The 19684-nt window shown below is 44.3% G+C and overlaps 1 protein-coding gene across 1 annotated transcript in view; it reads right to left on the bottom strand.

Moving 5' to 3' along the window:
- Positions 1-7368: 7368 nt before the first annotated feature.
- The window catches only part of LOC111961335 (spliceosome-associated protein CWC27 homolog), a 49169-nt gene continuing 36853 nt past the window's right edge, over positions 7369-19684 (bottom strand). The window contains exon 14 of the mRNA XM_023983513.2: positions 7369-8101. Coding sequence (XP_023839281.1) covers positions 7939-8101 — 163 coding nt within the window. The 3' untranslated portion in view covers positions 7369-7938. The remainder of the gene's footprint in view (positions 8102-19684) is intronic.

Below are 19684 nucleotides of genomic sequence, written 5' to 3'. Positions count from 1 at the left end.
GTGCACTACTAGAAATAGTGAGCTCTGGTCAATAGTAGTGCCCTATCAAAATAATAGGCGGTAGTTTTTGCCCTATAAGATGAGGAAGGACAAGCAGCACAGGAGCAACAAACCCCAGGTCTCAGTAGCCCAGTCAGGCGTGTGGAAGAAGCCAGTGACTGCTTTCTAATACTTCATCATCCAGAGAGTTTTACCAGCGGCACACGCTCCCTTGGCTCCACTGTAATGCAAGAACTCAACTCTGCTATATAGAGACTTTGATTGTGTTTGTCTTTAGTAAAGGAAGTTCATACTATTTTCACATACGACCGCCAAGCACTTCTGGACATCAGATCGACAGTTACTAATCTCGATTTCGACTTCAAATACGACTTCAACTCCGACTTAGCTGTTCCACTGTTCATACCGGACCCTATTCCTTGTTCCGTGCGCTACCAAAACGCTGCAAGCGTAGACATGGGAGATGAGGTGGAGTCCTGGTGAAATTGAGGCGAAGAGAAAATGGCAAATGTCCAGTCACTTGAGAACAAGACGGATGAGATTCGTTCAACATTCTCCTATCAGAGAGACTTGAAAAGCTGCMATATTATATGTCTTACTGAAACGTGGTTGGACGATGGCGCTGTGCACGTAGTACTCTGGTGGATTCTCCATGCAGCGGCAGGATCGGACGGTGGCTTCGGGGAAGTCGAAAGGAGGTGGAGTGTGTTTTTAAATAAATAACAACTGGTGTGCTGCTTCAAGTGAAGGACATCTCSAGCTTTTGCTCMCCTGATATAGAGYACCTCATGGTAAGCTGCAGACCCTTTAATCTACCAAGAGAGTTCTCATCCGTAAATATCACCACTGTCTACATCCCTCCACAAGCCGMCACCACTCTGGCACTCAACAAAGTTTATGGAGCCATAAACAAACAAGAAACCGCTCACCCAGAGGCAGCGTTTCTGGTAGGCGGAGATCTTAACGCGGGGAGACTTAAAAYCGTTCCACCTCACTTCTACCAACACGCCTCTGCGCCACTAGGGGCGCTAAAACTCTACACCACTTTAATTCTACCCACAGAAATGCATACATGGCCCTCCCTTCGTCCTCCCTTCGGCAAATCTGACCATGACTTCATTSCCTTGCTTCCTGTTTACAAACAAAAGCTCAAAAAGGAAGTACAAATGATGCACTCAATACAGAAGTGGTCGGATGACGCAGACACGAAGCTACAAGACTGTTTTGCTAGTACAGCCTGGGATCTTTTTTTTTCTGGGATTCCTCCGATAGCATTGAGGGGTTTACAGTCACGGGTTTCATCAAAAAACGTGCATACACGACGTAGTCCCCACAGTGACTATAAGAACGTATCCAAACCAAAAACCWTGGATTACAGGCAATGTCGCACTGGGCTAAAGGCTAGAGCAACCACTTACAAGGAATGGGACATGGACGCATACAAGAAAGCCCGCTACGACCTCTGACAAGAAATCAAACATGAAAAGGGACAATATAGGATCAAAGGTGGAATCCTATTACACTGGCTCCGATGATCGTCGTATGTGGCAGGGTTTGCAGACGATAACCCATTACAATGGGAAACCCAGCCATGAGTCTCAATTGCATTTCACACTGCCCACTCCCWCCTGGACAAGAGGGGAAGTAACTATGTGAGAATGTTGTTCATAGACTACAGCTCAGCGTTCAACACCATAGTCCCCTCCAAGCTCATCACCAAGCTAGGGACACTGGGACTGAACCCCTCCCCTCTGCAACTGGATCCTGGACTTCCTGACAGGACGGCCCCAAGTGGTGAGGGTAGGCAACTACACCTCCTTCACGCTAACATTCAACATGGGGGMYCCTCAGGGGTGTGTGCTTAGTCCTCTCCTGTACTYCCTGTTCACCCACGACTGTGTGGCCACGCACGACTCCAACACCATTATCAAGTTTGCTGACTACACAACGGTGGTAAGCCAGATCACCGATGACGATGAATTAGTCKACAGAGACTTAGCAGTGTTGTGCCAGGACAACAACCTCTCCCTCAACATCAGTAAGACCAAGGAGCTGATCGTGGACTACAGGAGAAAGAGGGGAGAGAACGCCATCCACATCAACGGGGCTGTTGTGGAGCGGGTCGAGAGCTTCAAGTTCCTTGGCGCCCACATCTCTAAGGACTTAACATRGTCCACACACACCCGCACAGTTGTGAAGATGGCACATCACAGCCTCTTCCCCCTGAGGAGGCTGAAAAGATTTGGCAYGGGCCCTCGGATCCTCAAAAAGTTCTACAGCTGCACCATCGAGAGCATCTTGACTGGCTGCATCACCGCTTAGTATGGTAAATGCACCACCAAAATGCCCCGCCGACACTATATATACAAAAGTATGTGGACACACCTTGAAATGAGTGGATTCAGCTAATTCAGCTACACCCGTTGCGACTGCAAACCTGGCCTAATCGCSCAACATCATTGCCCGACCTCACTAATGCTCTTGTGGCTGAATGGAAGCAAGTCCCCGCAGCAACGTTCCAACCTCTAGCGGAAAGACTTTSCAGAAACGTGTAGGCTGTTATAGTAGCAAAGGGGGGACCAACTCCATATTAATGCCCATGATTTTGGAATGAGATGTTCGACGAGCATACTCCACATACTTTTGGCCATGTAGTGTATCTACCTCAAATACCTCGTACCTCTGCACATTGATCTGGTACTGGTACTCCCTCTATATACTGTAGCTCCATTCTTGTGTATTTTATTTTATTTTATTTMTTGTGTTACTATTTTATTTTTAAACTCTGCATTGTCGGGAAGGGCTGGTAAGCAAGCATTTCACGGTAAAGTCTACACCCGTTGCATTCAGCGGATGTGACAAATCAAAGGTGATTTGAAGAATCACATCTGCATTACAGAGAGGAGAAGACGAAGGAGGGGAAGAGAGGAAAAACCTGCTGCTGAAAAATAAATCTCAGAAAGTGGCAGTGAAATATCATATGTGACACGAGGACATTTATACAGGTTAACCCTATTAACGAACAGGGGCCCTGTCTACCTCTGTTTGACTTTAACTACCCCCTCATTTTTTTTCACCATGAGGCCATTAGAATACGAAGACTCAGATGAGTAGATAGACTGTCAGCAACACAGCTCAGGTAGTAAGGAACAGGGCACTGTGACAGAGAGGGTCACAGAGACCTAGAAAGACAGACAGAGGTAGTAAAAGCACAGTACACATGGCTCAGATTCAGCTAATGCACTCACAGTTTAATTCAGGCTATTGAAATAATAGTGCTGGATGTTGCACCAAGGTCATACTGCTTTATAATAGGCTACAGAGACCTACAGTGGCATTTCCCCTCAGATCTCGCTCTCTCCTCTTTGAGCTCACTCTCTCCAACTCATGAATAACCCTAATATCAACACAAATGGGCTCCCTTCTTATGGACATGCTCTGGTGACCCTGTTCCGATGCCCTATAGCAGGGTTTCCCAAACTCCGTACTGCCCCCCCCCGGGTGCACCTCTTGGTTTTTGCCCTAGCACTACACAGCTGATTCAAAGAGCCAACTAATCATCAAGGTTTGATGATTTGAATCAGCTGTGTAGTGCTAGGGCAAAAAACTAAACGTGCACACAGGGGGAGCCCCAGGACCGAGTTTTGGAAACCCTGCTATAGGGCAGAAGAGAAGGACACAGTCGCAAAGGGGCGATTAGGTTAGGTGCACTATCCATCCCTTCTAATTCCGCAGTGACACAGGCACACACACAGCTCCTGCCCCATACAGCCACGTTGCTCCCTCTCACACAGGGGACTTGACCAGGCTGTGAGGACTCATGGCTAGGGGTTAGAGGTCAGACACGTGGCCCACTCCACATCCTGGTCCTCCCATGCTGCTCCACACCTTCCCGGCCATACAGGGGTAAGAGCACACGAGGAGGAAGGCTGTATTTCATATCATGTCAAATGGGTGGGGGTGAGGGTAGATCAGAAGCAAGGTCAAACTAAAATACCTTTACAAAGTCACTGGAAAGGGTGTGTGTGTATTGGGAGGAGGAGGGGGGTCACAGGTCACTGGAATGCTAAATGTGCAGTAAAACCCATGGAGCAGGAGTGTGTGTGTTACAAGTTATTTACATTATATGCAGTAGGAAATGGGCAGGAAAACTCATCTGAAGGGTTGAGGGAAGCAGCATCAAAGCCCTGTAGAGCCCAAGGTAAACTGTAATGTTATCCGACCCCCCCCCCCAAAAAAAAGAATATAGTAAAAGTAGCCATCCTCCCCAGCCAACCTGATGTAGCTCAGACACACACAAACACACACATACTGTGTTTTTAGGTGAGCAGAAGGATTCGTCTGCTATTTGTAACCTCCGTCAGGCCGTCCACAAGGGCAGAGAAGATAGTGGTGGCGGTGGTGGAGCATGATAACGTTATTACCTCAAATCTCATCCCCAGCAGTCACGTGACAGATGGATGGACGTTCAGACAGACAGCAGCAACCATGAGCGCTATTTCCTGCCCAGAGCTAGCCACGGCAAGGTCATGACAGGGAATGTCAAGTATTTTGCTGGTGTTGCTGGACTGGAGAGAGGAGTGGCATTGTCTTGTCCTTTGTACCCTCTCCAACCGCCACTAGGATGTCTCCATGTTAAGGCTAAAGGGTTTAATCATAGTCCAAAACCGGTACACGTATGCACAGCAATGTTCTAGAATATAGGACGGTTGGATTTCATACTTTCGAATACTCAGTGCAACTCAAGCAATCTCTTCAACTGTCGACCCATTCAAATGAATAGAGGACGCGTACCGGAGCCGCGTTGGTTGGGAATTGTGGTGAGGTGTGCGTTCGGGCTTTGCGTACCCTGCGGATGGCGGTCTCAGAGCCAGTATCTATTGTGTGTCACAATGGGACGGCAGACAATCGCGTCTCATCGTCTGGGGACTAAGATTTACGCTTAAGCTGTTTTTGTATTCTCAGCTGATAATTCGGTCAAGCTAATACAGTAGCTAGCTCCTTATATTTAACTTCTTGACTGTATCATGTCTATTTGTTTTTTTGTTCTGCACAATATTGCGAGAGCTTTTGTAAACAGAAATTATTTCTAGCCAAGAGACAATATTGATATCAGCCACGCACAAGCCAAAGTTGACTGGCAAAACTACCCATTTATGTTGTAAGGAATCGGTTGTGACAAGTGGTGAAAAAGTACCCAATTGTCATACTTAAGTAAATGTAAAGATACCTTCATAGAAAATGACTCATGTAAAAGTGAGTCACCCAGTAAAATACAACTTCAGTGAAAGTCTAAAAGTATTTGGTTTTTAATATACTGAAGTATCAAAAGTAAATGCAATTGCTAAAATATACTTAAGTCTCAAAAGTAAAAGTATAAATCAGTTCAAATTCTTTATATTAGGCAAACCAGATGTCACAATTATATATATATTTGTTTTAATTTACAGATAGCCAGGGGCATGCTACAACACTCAGACATAATTTACAAACTAAGCATTTGTGTTTTCGTGAGTCCACCAGATAAGAGGCAGTAGGGATGACCATGACCAGGGATGTTCTCTTGATTAGTGTGTGAATTGGACAATTTTCCTGTCCCGCTAAGCATTCAAAACGTAACGAGTACTTTTAGGTGTCAAGGAAAACGTATGGAGTAAAAAGTACATCATTTTCTTTAGGAATGTAGTGAAGTAAAGGTAGTCAAAAATATAAATAGTAAAGTACAGAAACCCCCAAAAACTACTTATGTAGTTTTAAAGTATTTTTACTTAAGTACTTTACACCACTGGTTGTGACCCACCATTGGCCAGCCACTGGCATGGCTCCAGTAGGTAGTCTAACTGAAGCATGGTGCCTCTCACCTGTTTTACATTAGCAGCAGCTCAGACTCGGGCCAGGCCGTGGCTCGGCGACCAGGCTCATAGTGGAACATTAACTCTCCTTCCTGTTCCATATGAGAAGTTAAGCATGAACCCAGAAGAGCAGTAAAAGGCGGCTTGCCGGCCAAACTCTGCTCCTGGTCACACACATGGCAAATCTACATCATTTACCCTAACAAAACCACTACATTAAAGCAGATAGGCTAGTCTAGTCTCAAATGCCACCCTAATCGTTGTGTAGTGCACTACTTTTGACCAGAACCACCCTATTGCAGTCCCCATATAGTACGCTATGACATATGACCAGAACCACCCTATTTTACCAGAGCCTATGACTCTCAGTTGATGGAGTATGAAAGGAACGATACATAAAAAGAGAGGCAAGGAGGTTCGATTGTCACTAGTTCGATTTCACCACAGCTATGTGTTCCTTGCGTCAATCTGGTGAAATGACTGTGAAATGGCTGGKTGAAGGCAGATCATATCCTGCCTGACTGTTTTAACTGACAGGGCTGGAACAGAGAGGAGAGGAAGCCCTACAGACTGACTCAATGTGCATCCCAAATTTCACCCTATACAGTGCACTACTTTTTACCAGAACCATATTGGCCCTGGTCACAAGTAATGCACTATATGAGGAAAAGGATGCCATTTGGAATACAACTATGGTGCTTAAATAAAGACAGAGTCAGGGACTTAATCGAGCTTTAATACCAGTTTTCACAACTTCTGCTGGAGAGCTGTTTTTATGATTCCAGTCATGTGAAGTCACACTGGCTGGCTCTGTCTACTCAGCTGCTGTTATATCAGATATGAGGAAAAGTTGGCTTTGGGCACAGATACAGGATCAGCTTACCCTCTCCAGATACTGATGTTAACTATAGGGGAACAACGCTAAACTGACCGTAGATCAATGTAAAGGGGAAACTACTGCAGCAGCTACTGTGTTCCATTGTCTCTYCTCCCTTTCTGCTTACTGCTCATTCCTCACCATAGTCAAGGTTTTCACAACACATTCTGGGTGGATCTCTCTCAGTAGTTTAAAGTAACTTCCTCTCATAATCTTCTTTCCTTAATCTCAAAAGCATACGGTGGCGTGCTGGTTTCCTCTCCATCTCAGTAGTTGCCCTTCTTGCATGAACAGTCACACTTGTCTTTGCTTACCAGTGCTGACTTTGCTGATAGCTGCTTTACTAAAGGACCTTTCTGTTGCTTACTATAACTTTGATGTGTGGTTGTCTCACCTAGCTACCTTAAGATGAATGCGCTAACTGTAAATCGCTCYKGATTAGAACATCTGCTAAATGAGTCAAATGTCAAATGTAAATAGTCGAAGTTGGGTTCCTCTCCCCGTCTCCACGGACAGTAAACAATTGGACATCCCAGTGTGTATCCTCCATGTTGCGCTCACCTGCCCAAGCCAATGGTTGACGAGTTCTTAATAGGGCAAACGCAGAGAGGAATACAAACACAGCTGCACACATCAAAAGGAATTTATGTCTTATGACAAAGGTCATTTATTATCAGTACATGTTCACAACATTGGTCATCAGACATGTTGACATCAATGACTTGGACCATCATCCATCACCCTACTTTACCTGGATACCTGGGCATTTCTCAACATTTCACAACCCTTTTTCACCTTTACTTTCCAATACTCCCGCAATCACAACATACAGTACTGTATGACAGAAAATGAAGCTATTCTTGGGATATGTGGGTTCACGGTGCAGTTCAAAATGATACTATGTCTTGATGACGGATAGTTTTAGATTAGCTATAGCTGTCAGGTCATGTGCGTTTCCCTTTTATGAGGGATAACCCTGATGGGCTGAAGTCACATTAGCCCTGTGTTAGCCGTTCCCTTAGTTCAGATGTGAATGGATTCCAACAGCTTCTCAGAAATAGCTTTGTTTTGGTTGTTCGTGGCATTCCAAGGTTCAAAGTTCACTCAGGAGAGGCAGTTGTTTTTGAAGTGGTAGGTTAGAGAGGAAGAGAGGAGAGGCCTGGTCAGTCACATGGCTGGGGTTAATCTCCATGCCTAATCCCTGACCCCTCACCTCTTGGACTTCTTCTCCTTCATGATCTTCTTGCTCTCCTCTCTCCGCCGTTTGTTGACGGGGTTTCGTGGATCGGAGATCTCAAACGTGTCTTCGTCCTGCATGTTGGCATCCTTGACTTTCCTGGTTTGCTCGTCAAACTGGAGAACATGGGCCATCCTAAAATCAGAGAAAGCGGAGGTTCAAAGAACAGCAAATACAGCACTGTGATGTCAACTCAGTAAATCACATCTAGTGATATGGAACTCTCCATCTGTTCCTCTCCATCAATTCAAATRAAATCACATTCCCTTTGAAGCCGGTGTTCTGTCACAACAGGCATTTATGGTATCAAGATGCCATGGTGGTGAGTGATGGCATTGTATTGATGGTAAAGGAACAGGCTACAACACAGCAACACGTGCCCTTATCACATTAGTGTAAGAATAAAAACATGGTACAAAATACAGGGTTGAAATGTTCCGTTCTCTTAGGGAGGAGCAGGAAGAGGATGGAGCGGAAGATGAGGAGGAGGTACGTGATGAGGAGGAATAGGAATAAGAGAAGGAAGAYGACTGATATGCATGTGGAAGCATCCTTGGCTGTTCTTTTGTCCTTTGYGGACTTGCAGCAAGCAGCACCTCCGCAAAACAGAGAAAAAAGGGAGAACGGCGGAATCTGAAGAGATTGTTCGGTTTGAAAAGGCAACTGTCTTCATGATTCAGCCTCTATCAACACTTTGACGAAAAACCCCTGACACGTTACCTAATAGGCCAAGCGTGTCAGTGTAACAGTTATCGATCAAACTCCCAGTATATAGATACAGTGAGAGCAGGAATTCCCGGGGAGACAGCAGAGCGGAGAGAGAGGACAAGAGGGGTGAGGCAGGTCACCGGTGTCCATCATGCAGACACATCTGCCCGGCGCAGAGGGATTTGCGCGACATGCATAACGCTCTGACAGTGTCTTGACACACCACACCTGTTTGGAGGGTTCTGATAAAGGCCATGCGTTACCAGGGGTCACGGAGCTGCAACCCCCGGGGAATTAAAAACAAGATAAAAGGGAAGATGCTATCACCAATTCACAGAAGCCGAGAGACGGAGACAAAGCCAAACCAGACGAAGAGCTTCAGGCCCAAATCTCTTTGACTGTTTGCGCTATTACAGTGATGTACTACTATTACAGGTAGTTAGTTAAAGCCCTATCTTGTCCGAATCTGCCATATCTATCATTTTTACTTGGCGGGAAGGTTATTATTCCAGCCTCAAAAACCTACCGTTTTTTTTTTTTTTTTTTACAAACTCCCAGGTCCTTTGATAATATTTATCTAGTGTAAATCGTCATCCCTGTGTTTTGAGGGATATTACAGAGTTTTACAGTGCTGCACCCAGTTTGGGCAAGAACATGAGAACAAATTGATGCAAAGAGCTATGTACAAAGTGCTACAAAGTGTTATGCAAACAAAGTCCTATGCACATAGCCTACAGATGAGTTCTGTTTTGTCATATATCAACGTTCCCAGTGACTATTTGTCTTTTTTAAAAGATTAAGTAAATGATAGTGCGCCAATGAATTGATAAATTGCCGAATACATCAGTTAACTAAATGTCTGCATACAGTTCATGGTTCTTATTGATACTATTTATACTTTCTCCTAACTGAAAGCCAATATTAGGCTATTCCTAGACAAGTTTAAATACACTACATGGTCAAAAGTATGTGGACAMCTGCTTGTCAAACATCTCATTCCAAAATCAAGGGCATTAATATGGAGTTGGTCCCCCCTTTGCTGCTATAACAGCCTCCACTCTTCTGGGAAGGCTGTTCACTAGATGTTGGAACATTGCTGCAGGGACTTGCTTCCATTCAGCCACAAGAGCATTAGTGAGGTAGGGCACTGATGTTCGGCGATTAGGCCCCCTGTTCAATGGGGTTGAGGTCAGGGCTCTGTGCAGGCCAGTCAAGTTCTTCCACACCGATCTCAACAAAATATTTCTGTATGGACCTTGCTTTGTGCACAGGGGTATTGTCATGCTGAAACAGGAAAGGGCCTTCCCTAAACAGTTGCCACAAAGTTGGAAGCACAGAATCGTCTAGAATGYCATTGTATGCTGTAGCGTTATGATTTCCMTTCACTGGAACTAAGGGGCTTAGCCTGAACCATGAAAAACAGCCCCAGACCATTACTCCTCCTCCTCCAAACTTTACAGTTGGAACTATGCATTGGGGCAGGTAGCGTTCTCCTGGCATCCGCCAAACCCAGATTTGTTTGTCGGACTGCCAGATGGTGAAGCGTGATTCATCACTCCAGAGAACACGTTTCCACTGCTCCAGAGTCCAATGGCGGCAAGCTTTACACCACTCCAGCCGACRCTTGGYATTGCACATGATGATCTTAGGCTTGYGTGCGGCTGGTCGGCCATGGAAACCCATTTCATGAAGCTCCCGATGAACACTTCTTGTGCTGACAATGCTTCCAGTGGCAGTTTGGAACTCGGTAGTGAGTTTTGCAACCGAGGACAGATGAATTTTACGCGCTATGCGCTTCAGCACTCGGCGATCCCATTCTGTGAGCTTGTCTGGCCTACCACTTCACGGCTGAGCTGTTGTTGCTCCTAGACGTTGCCACCTCAAAATAACAGCACTTAYAGTTGACTGGGRCAGCTSTAGCAGGGMARRAATTTGACAAACTGACTTGTTGGAAAGGTGGCATCCTATGACGGTGCCAGGTTAAAAGTCACTGAGCTCTTCAGCAAGGCCATTCTACTGTCCATGTTTGTCTATGGCGATTGCATGGCTGTGTGCTCAATTTTATACACCTGTCAGCAACGGGTGTGGCTGAAATAGCCAAATCCACTAATTTGAAGGGGTGTCGACATACTTTTGTATATATAGTGTATTTCATAGCGGTTTAGATGGTACAATAAATCTCTACACATTGCTTGTTTTGTCATATAAACTGACATTAGGCAAACTATTAGAAATTTAGCAACCAGGAAATGGCGGAGCGATTCCTGCATATTTCAACCAGTTTAGCTGGCAGCCGTTTTGCACCGTTCATGCCTAGAACAGCCTCCAGTCTTCCATCATAACAGTATATAAAAAGAAGAAAAAAAAGATTTACGGGGGGCAATTTCATAAAAACGAATCCCGTCCGAATCRGACAATGGAAAAACAGACAAGCTGGGGTATTACTTACATAATGAACGTTCTATAGTAATAGAATATAAGCCAACCTATTGCCATACGAGTTCTGCTGTATGGTCCTAGGGACAGATCCCCTTTAAATCAGCCACTAAGATCACATTGAAATGTGTGTCCTCCTTGTATGTGTGTGTTGGATGGCGTGTGTCTGAGTGTGCACTTGAGTCTGTATGCGAAGCTAAGTGTACAGTATGAGTGTCTTTTTGTCAGATGGCTTGTCTGTGTGTGTCTATGTGTGTGTGTCTGCCCATGTGTTTCGGTGAAGCATGTGTATATAGCGGTCCTTGGTAGCTCAGTTGGTAGAGCATAAAAACATCTGCTAAATGGCATATTATATATACACTGAGTGTACAAAACATTAAGAACACCTTCCTAATATTGAGTTGCAACCCCCCCTCCCTTTTGCCCTCAAGACAGCCTCAATTCCTCGGGGTATGAACTGTACAAGGTGTCRAAAGCGTTCCACAGGGATGTTGGCCCATGTTGACTCCAATGCTTTCCACAGTTGTGTCAAGTAGGCTGGATGTCCTTTGGGTGGCGGAGCATTCCTAATACACACGGGGAACCGTTGAGCGTTAAAAACCCAGCAGCGTTGCAGTGCTTGATGCAAACCGGTGTGCCGGGTACCTACTACCATACCCATTCAAAGGCACTTGATTATTTTGTCTTKCCCATTCACCCTCTGAATGGCACACCCACACAATCAATGTCTCAATTGTCTCAAGGCTTAAAAATCCTTCTTTGGCCTGTCTCCTCCCTTTCATCTACACAGATTGAAGTGGATTTAACAAGTGACATCATAGCTTTCACCTGGTCAGTCTATGTCATGGAAAGAGCAGGTGTTCATAATGTTTTATACACTCAGTGTATGTGTTTGTATGTGTAGGGCTGCACAATACGGGCAACATATCTAATTGCAATTTTTGTACCAAATACTGCAATTTTACTTGCATATATAGATCAAAACACTTGGGAAAACTGTTGGAATCATAGAAATGGAATGATCATTCTAATTTCATGGTTGGAATACTGTGGACACTTGGAATGCAGTTTAGGTTGGCATGAAAACGAATGAAGAAAAATATGGGAGGAGATGGTTGTGACAGAGTAGGAACCAAAGTGTTGGTCAGTGTTTCCCAGGCGACCCTAATTAGATTTAAATATATATGTACGTTCAGACAAAGATGTTAGAACATTCTTCGCCTTGTCCTCTCTGATTAAGAAACAAGCTGTTGCACCACGGGTTCCGGCCTGTATTAGAGTAAAAGTTTGCTAGCAAGATTTGCCGTATCTCACTGGACTTAGCTRGCAAAAATGTGTTTCAGCTCCTAATGCTAATTGTTAGCTAGCTAGCTGGCTAGCTAAATCCAGTGAGATACGGACACATTTGTAGCTTGCTAAGACCAACTAAGTAGCGTGTTGCAGAGAGCAAGTTACACAAGCGAATAGTCAAATATAGAAATGTTGATTTATGTTAAGAAGCAAAGTGGAACGCTGCCTACTGCAGTTCTTGTTTGGAAAAATCTGTAGACTGCACGCTGTGGTTTGGTCAATGGAGGCAGAGTGAATTCCCGAGCACAAGGAGAGTGACATGGGGGCGAGGCTTGAAGTGCGTGGGATTGGGAAGCAGCCTTAAGAAAGAGGAAGGGAGAATCGTGCAGCCTTATGTGTTTGTCTGCCTTTTAGTCTGCCTGGGTACATAGGTAAAGCATGTGTGTGTGCTCTGCAGTCCCCCCTCCTGTGTTCATGTGAACTGGGCAGCAGTAGTGACAGCTCATCCAGGATGTCATGGTGGCTCTACTCTGGCAGACTGAGGAGTCCTGCAGTGCGAGGCGGACCGCTACCATAATTTGTCTAGCAGCCTCAGTGATGACAGGAACACAGCCTCATTGCCCAGACTACAGAACAGTGTGTGTATGTGTGTGTGTATATGTATACACACAGTGCCTTCAGAAAGTATTCACACCCCTTGACTTTTTCCACATTTTGTTGTGTTACAGCCTGAATTTAAAACGGATTAAATTGAGATTGTGTCAATCTACACACAACACCCCATAGTGTCAAAGTGGAATGATGTTTTTCTAAATGTTTGCAAAATAATAAAAAATGAAAAKCTCAAATGTCTTGAGTCAATAAGTATTCAACACCTTTGTTATGGCAAGCCTAAATAAGTTCAGGAGTAAAAATGTGCTTAAGAAGTCACATAATAAATTGCATAGACACACTCTGTGTGCAAAAATAGTAACAAGATTTTTGAAAGACTACCCTATCTCTGTACCCCACACATACAAGTATCTGTAAGGTCCTTCAGTTGAGCAGTGAGTTTCAAACACAGATGCAACGCCAAAGACCATGGAGGTTTTCCAATGCCTCAATGCCTCAAAAAAAAAAGCAGACATTAAATATCCCTTTGAGCATGGTGAAGTTATTAATTACACTTTGAATGGTGAATCAATACACCCAGTCACTACAAAGATACAGGTGTTTTTCCTAACTCAGTTGCCGGAGAGGAAGGAAACCACTCAGGGATTTCACCATGAAGCCAACGGTGACTTAAAAACAGTTACAGTTTAATGGCTGTTATAGGAAAAAACTGAGGATGGATCAACAACACTGTAGTTACTCCACAGTACTAACCTAAATGACAGAGTGAATAGAAGTGACAATAAAATACATATTTATTCCACTTTGTAACAACAAAATGTGGAAAAAGTCAAGTGGTGTGAATACTTTCTGAAGGCACTGTATATGTGTATGTGTGCCAGGCTCTGGGCTCCCACCATTCAGCGCTCCAGTCTGCTTATCAAACCCACTCTCTACCCAGAAGCCTCAGAACTCAGAAGCCTTTCCTCTATTTGTTTTTCTTTCGCTTTCTGAAAAGAGGGAGGAAAGAGGGAGGGGTAGGGGTGGGGCGACAGAGGCTCTATGGCTGGCTTCTTGGAGTGAGAGAGAGTGTGTGTGTGTGTGTGTGTGTGTGTGTGTGTGTGTGTGTGTGTGTGTGTGTGTTAGCAGAGCGATCTAGAAAGTATAACGTTTGTAGACCCAGACAGAATAGTTTACAGTCCCCTGGCCCAGACTTGACTTGGGGAGTCTGACCTGTAGTAACCCAATAGTTCCTGTACCAGAGCTCGCAGAGTGGCACAGACATCCTACGCTAGTGCGTGGCTGGCGGGTGTTGTTCTAGATTAGGTCTGCAGCCCAAATGACACCCTATTCCCTATATAGTGCACTACTTCTTACCAGAGCCCTGGGCACCATTTGGGACCCGGGGTGCCTTTTGGGACACAGCCTGGGACTGCTAGGCTACTGTGCCCCTGTCTTCCCTCCGCCTCCTCCTGTCTCATACCTAGCTGGCTGGCGGGGGCCAAACAGTGAGACTGAGCTGGGGGCCTGGCTGGCTGAGACTAATAGCAACTACAGGTTTTGTTATTCTAAATCTCTCACACAGACACTTTCCTCGAAGTTCAAACACATGGGATTCATTTCAGCCCTCTGACTCTCTCTCGCTCTCTATATATTGAGGTCTGAGAGAGAGACTCAGAGGTCTGTTGGTGAAAATCAGAATGGGAGAGGAAAACACGATGTAAAAGCTGATTTCCTGACTGTGGCTCTGTCTGCCCACTGAGGGAAACGGCAGAGAGACCAGGCTCTGCAAACACACACACACTGCTGTCTTCATTGCCTTCAATAAACTGGTATATCTGAAGTATTGGCACGGCGTCAGGTGCCAATACACAGACACACGGCCGTGTTTTAACTCCCAGCAGGAGCCGCTCCACAGGGCAATGTGTTAGCTAGCTTGTTTCCTGTAGGCTGGAGCCCTCCCTCCCTCTCCCTCTGTGTCTCTGCGTCTCGCTCTCAGTGAGTCGTCAGTACTGCGGTGAGGCTCTCTGTTCTGGTCAGGACACAGCAGGACGTTGAAAACACATCAGCAGCAGAGAGGAGAAACGTCAAAACACAATCCATCTTGAGGAGGTAATCAAATTGAAAAATAGAACCGAAATAGACCATAAATGTGACCGGCCGGGGGAGAAAAAAATGGAATTCCATATGCATCTGATTTGTCTGACAGAAGGAGCGGTGCGAGCCAACAGACTACAGTACTGAACAGTGTCCTCCTAACTGTAGTGTACATCACATTCTATAGCTTCAGCCTGCACACACTAAAACCTTAGAGAAACATCCCTATACTTCCTAATGTGCTAGTTTCTTACACAGTGGCAACTCAATGTTGTCTTGTGTAAAACACAGATTAGGGACACAGACAAACCCTTCATTCCTGGTATAAGGCCTAGATGGTAGAGAAAGTGGCATCCACTATTACTGTAGAGCTGTGGGGTCGGGAACGGCCTTTACAACACACACATCTGTACTCATGAAGACACACACAGGTAGTCGCAACGCGTCCATCCGCCGCCGCGGCCACACCACACACCACACACACACACACACACACACACACACACACACACAACACACACACACCACACACACACACACACACACACACACACACACACACACACACACACACACACAATGAGCCAAGCCTACTAAGACAAAACAAAGTATGTCAAAGTAGAGAGAAATCAACATGCCCATGTTAGAGCAATCTTTTCACCTGGCTGGCAGTCTGTGTTTCTCTGAGAGTACAGAAACTAAAACCTAAGGCTGGCACCCAGGCCATAGCTACATCTACAGTGCGTTCGGGAAGTATTCAGACCCCTTGACTTTGTTCAATTGATTATACACATTTTTTCCCTCATCAATCTACACACAATACCCCATAATGACAAAGCGAAAATAGGTTCAGAAATGTTTGCAAATGTAGAAACAAAATAAAAAACAGAAATGCCTTATTTGCATAAGTATTCAGAGTCTTTGCTATGAGACTCAAAATTGAGATCAGGTGCATCCTGTTTCCATTGATCATCCTTGAGATGTTTCTACAACTCGATTGTAGTTCACCTGTGGTAAATTCCATTGATTGGACATGATTTGGAAAGGCACACACCTGTCTATCAAAGGAATTGTCAAAGAGCTCCGAGACAGGATTGTGACAAGGCACAGATATGGGGAAGGGTACCAAAACATTTCTGCAGCTCTGAAGGTCCCCAAGAACACAGTGGCCTCCATCATTCTAAATGAAAGAAGTTTGGAACCACCAAGACTGTTCCTAGAGCTGGTCGCCGGGCCAAACTGAACAATCGGGGGAGAAGGGCCTTGGTCTGGGGGGTGACCAAGAAACCGATGGTCAGTCTGACAGAGCTCTAGAGTTCCTCTGTGGAGATGGGAGAACCTTCCAGAAGGACAACCATTTCTGCAGCACTGCACCAATCAGGCCTTTATGGTAGAGTGGCCAGACAGAAGCCACTCCTGAGTAAAAGGCACATGACAGCCCGCTTGGAGTTCGCCAAAAGGCACCTAAAGTCTCTCAGACCAAGAGAAACAAGATTCTCTGGTTTAATGAAACCAAGATTGAACTCTTTGGCCTGAATGTCACGTCTGGAGGAAACCTGGCACCATCTCTATCTACAGTGAAGCATGGTTGTGGCAGCGGGACAAGTCTCTGAATCCTTGAGTGGCCCAGCCAGAGCCTGACATTGAACCCAATCGAACATCTTTGGAGAGACCTGAAAATAGCTGTACAGCAACGCTCCCCATCCAACCTGACAGAGCTTGAGAGGATCTGCAGAGAAGAATGGGAGAAACTCACCAAATACAGGTGAGCCAACCTTGTAGCGTCATACCCAAGAAGACTCAAGGTTGTAATCGCTGCCAAAGGTGCTTCAACATAGTACTGAGTAAAGGGTCTGAATACTTATGTAAATGTGATAGTTTTTATTTTATAGTGTGTACGTAGTGCGTACGTAGTGCGTAGAGCCCAGTACATCACTGGGGCTAAGCTTCCTGCCATCCAGGACCTCTACACCAGGCGGTGTCAGAGGAAGGCCCTAAAAATTGTCAAAGACCCCAGCCAAAAAGTCAAGGGGTCTGAATACTTTCCGAATGCACTGTATATAATCTAGAGCCGTCAGAGTGTGTTGATCCACTGTATAAAGTTCAACAGTGTGTCAAGTCGTTAAGGAGCAGCTCCTCAGGCCTGTGTTATGACTGGCCATTAACAGACATAACATATCTGTTACAGGATAGGGGGGGGAGGGGGGGGCTGGCCCACTAGAACTGGTAACAACAGTAGGGCTCGTCCTGAATGGCACCCTATTCCATCAATGTCATGATGTTGAATCAACGTGGAAAACTGGTTGGATCTGCAAAAAGTCCTCGACGTAAGGGCATTTCCGTCTTTTCATCCCCAACTTTTAACCTAAATCCAATGACACGGTGACATTTTTTGTTGATTTCAAGTTGAATTCACGTTAGTTGACAACTCATCCAAATGTAAATCAAAACTAGATGTTGAACTGACTTCTGTGCCCAGTGGGACACTTTGCTTAGGACTTATTGCAAGTAAGGCTGTTCCCGACTWAAAARWAATCTTGGTTGACCGAGAGTCATCCTGACAGACCATGTGTGTTTGAATAAAATCAACTACATATGCACTGAGCTTGTTTGRTGCTTTAAGCACACRGTTTGATTAAATAATGGAGACACAAAAATGACTCAAGAAAGAGCCCGATGGTCACACTGTGTTAAAAATAGTAGCGAGACCTRCGTGCATATTATGTGTGACAAACAGGTGCTGTTAGATTACAGTATTATTTTTCTGCCTGTTRKGAACAGTGTAAACACGAAWTAAATTGTAAGTAATASCAGTCTGTTCTAACGAAAAACCTTTGTAAAGCCTTTATTRCAGCATAACARAATCWAAAAATAGCCGAATCTGTAAAATTGCTTTATCCAACATATTGCTGTTGTATATTAAACAAACAAAACAGGCAAAAGAAGSAAGATCTGTCATATTTATGTAGATATTTGTGACTAGTTTCAGGAAACTAGGCGTATGTCGCGGGTCACTACTTCACAGGAACACATTTGAACTAAAACTTTTTTCTTCTTCAAAATGTGTTTTTTTGGGCAGAAATGCCTTCTGGAACATGTGAACTTTCATGTGCCTTAATAACAAACTTGTATGCCATATGTAAATACGAATACAATTGTTAAATTATGAGCCTAGTTGGTTTAGCCAYAGAAAAAGTAAGCAACCTTCCCGCTAGCTATGATTGGCTGAGATAMTGAATGGCTGGACATGYCGAGACATGAGTTCGGATTGGTCTGCCATATAGCACTCTTCTGTCTATTTGAGCTGGTCAGTATATGTAGGTAATCCTGCTTWAAAAAAAWATATATATATTGTGTAGTAGAACTGCATAAGTGTTGCTCTCCATTATCATGATTTGGGATTATGGTTCATTGTTTAGCTAGCTACATGTCTTATCAAAAGACTCCACTATGCAAGTATTAATTTCAATAGAATGTCACTGCTAGCTACATTTTCAGATATTACACGTTTCTAATTTGGCAGAAAGTAATTTTCATTTCAAGTTAAAGTGTAAAGTGTACTGTTAGCTAGCCAGCTAACATTAGTTGGCTGGCTCGCTAGCTAACGTTACGTGTATGATCTTATTATTCGTATCTCAGAGCCATTTGCTTTGCTAGTTATAGCCTAATGTTAACTAGCTAACATTGAACCTGGTTGGTTAGCTACCTGCAGATTAATGCAGGGTAGTAACGTCATGAGTTAGAATTATGGTTCATTGTTTACCTAGCTAGCTATTATGGTTCATTGTTTACCTAGCTAGCTGTTTGCAAGTAACCATTTCAATAGAATGTCACTGCGACAACTGTTGATAGACGTAGCTAGTAAATTCGCTCTGGCTATCTACTCCGATTTCAGAGCACTCTCGTCYGAGAGCGCAGAATAACTGACGAAATTTACRAACTCTCAACACCTGTTAAATATGGCCGGTGTCAGTAAACGTTGACAAAAAAAAAAAACGTAAATTGTTGCAAGCTCTGGATAATATGAAAACAGCCTAWCCAGCTCTGCTAGGGCGAGTAAAATSGTCAGTGAGYTGTTCTCTCATTTGTGTCTGGAAGTACACTAACGTTAGCCAGTTAGCTTGGGTGCTTGACTGATGTTGTTAGGACCGAACGCTCAGATGAACCCTTAAAGAGAGTTTGTATCGTAACTAAAGTTGCATAAATAACTCTAAATTATGCATATAGGAGGAACTGTTTCTTTGTTAAACGCTCAACAGAGAATAGTCGCTTGTGCGAACTTCCTCGTAAATCGTTTGGGAAAAATATCCTTAATTTATTCAGCTATGTTCAATTGTATTCTTCTTACCATAAAATAATATAAAATAATGCCACAGGAATTATAAGCAAATATTGCCTGCTAAATTAACTAGTGTAGCCCACAGCCATATGGCATAGCCAGAGCAGGGTCTAACATAAGGACGACTCAGAATATGCTATTCTGTTCTTCTGAAATAGGGTACATTTTCTTCAAATCATGTTTCTTTAGACCTGCCTAAAATAAATAATGGTTTTATTGTGATGGTGTTGGCTATATTAAATGGATTTATTGAACTT

The sequence above is a fragment of the Salvelinus sp. IW2-2015 genome, linkage group LG4q.1:29 (assembly GCF_002910315.2).
Source record: "Salvelinus sp. IW2-2015 linkage group LG4q.1:29, ASM291031v2, whole genome shotgun sequence".
Lineage (NCBI taxonomy): Eukaryota > Metazoa > Chordata > Actinopteri > Salmoniformes > Salmonidae > Salvelinus > Salvelinus sp. IW2-2015.
The sequence above is the reverse complement of the archived record's forward strand: the minus strand, read 5'-3'. Positions and strand labels throughout refer to the sequence as shown.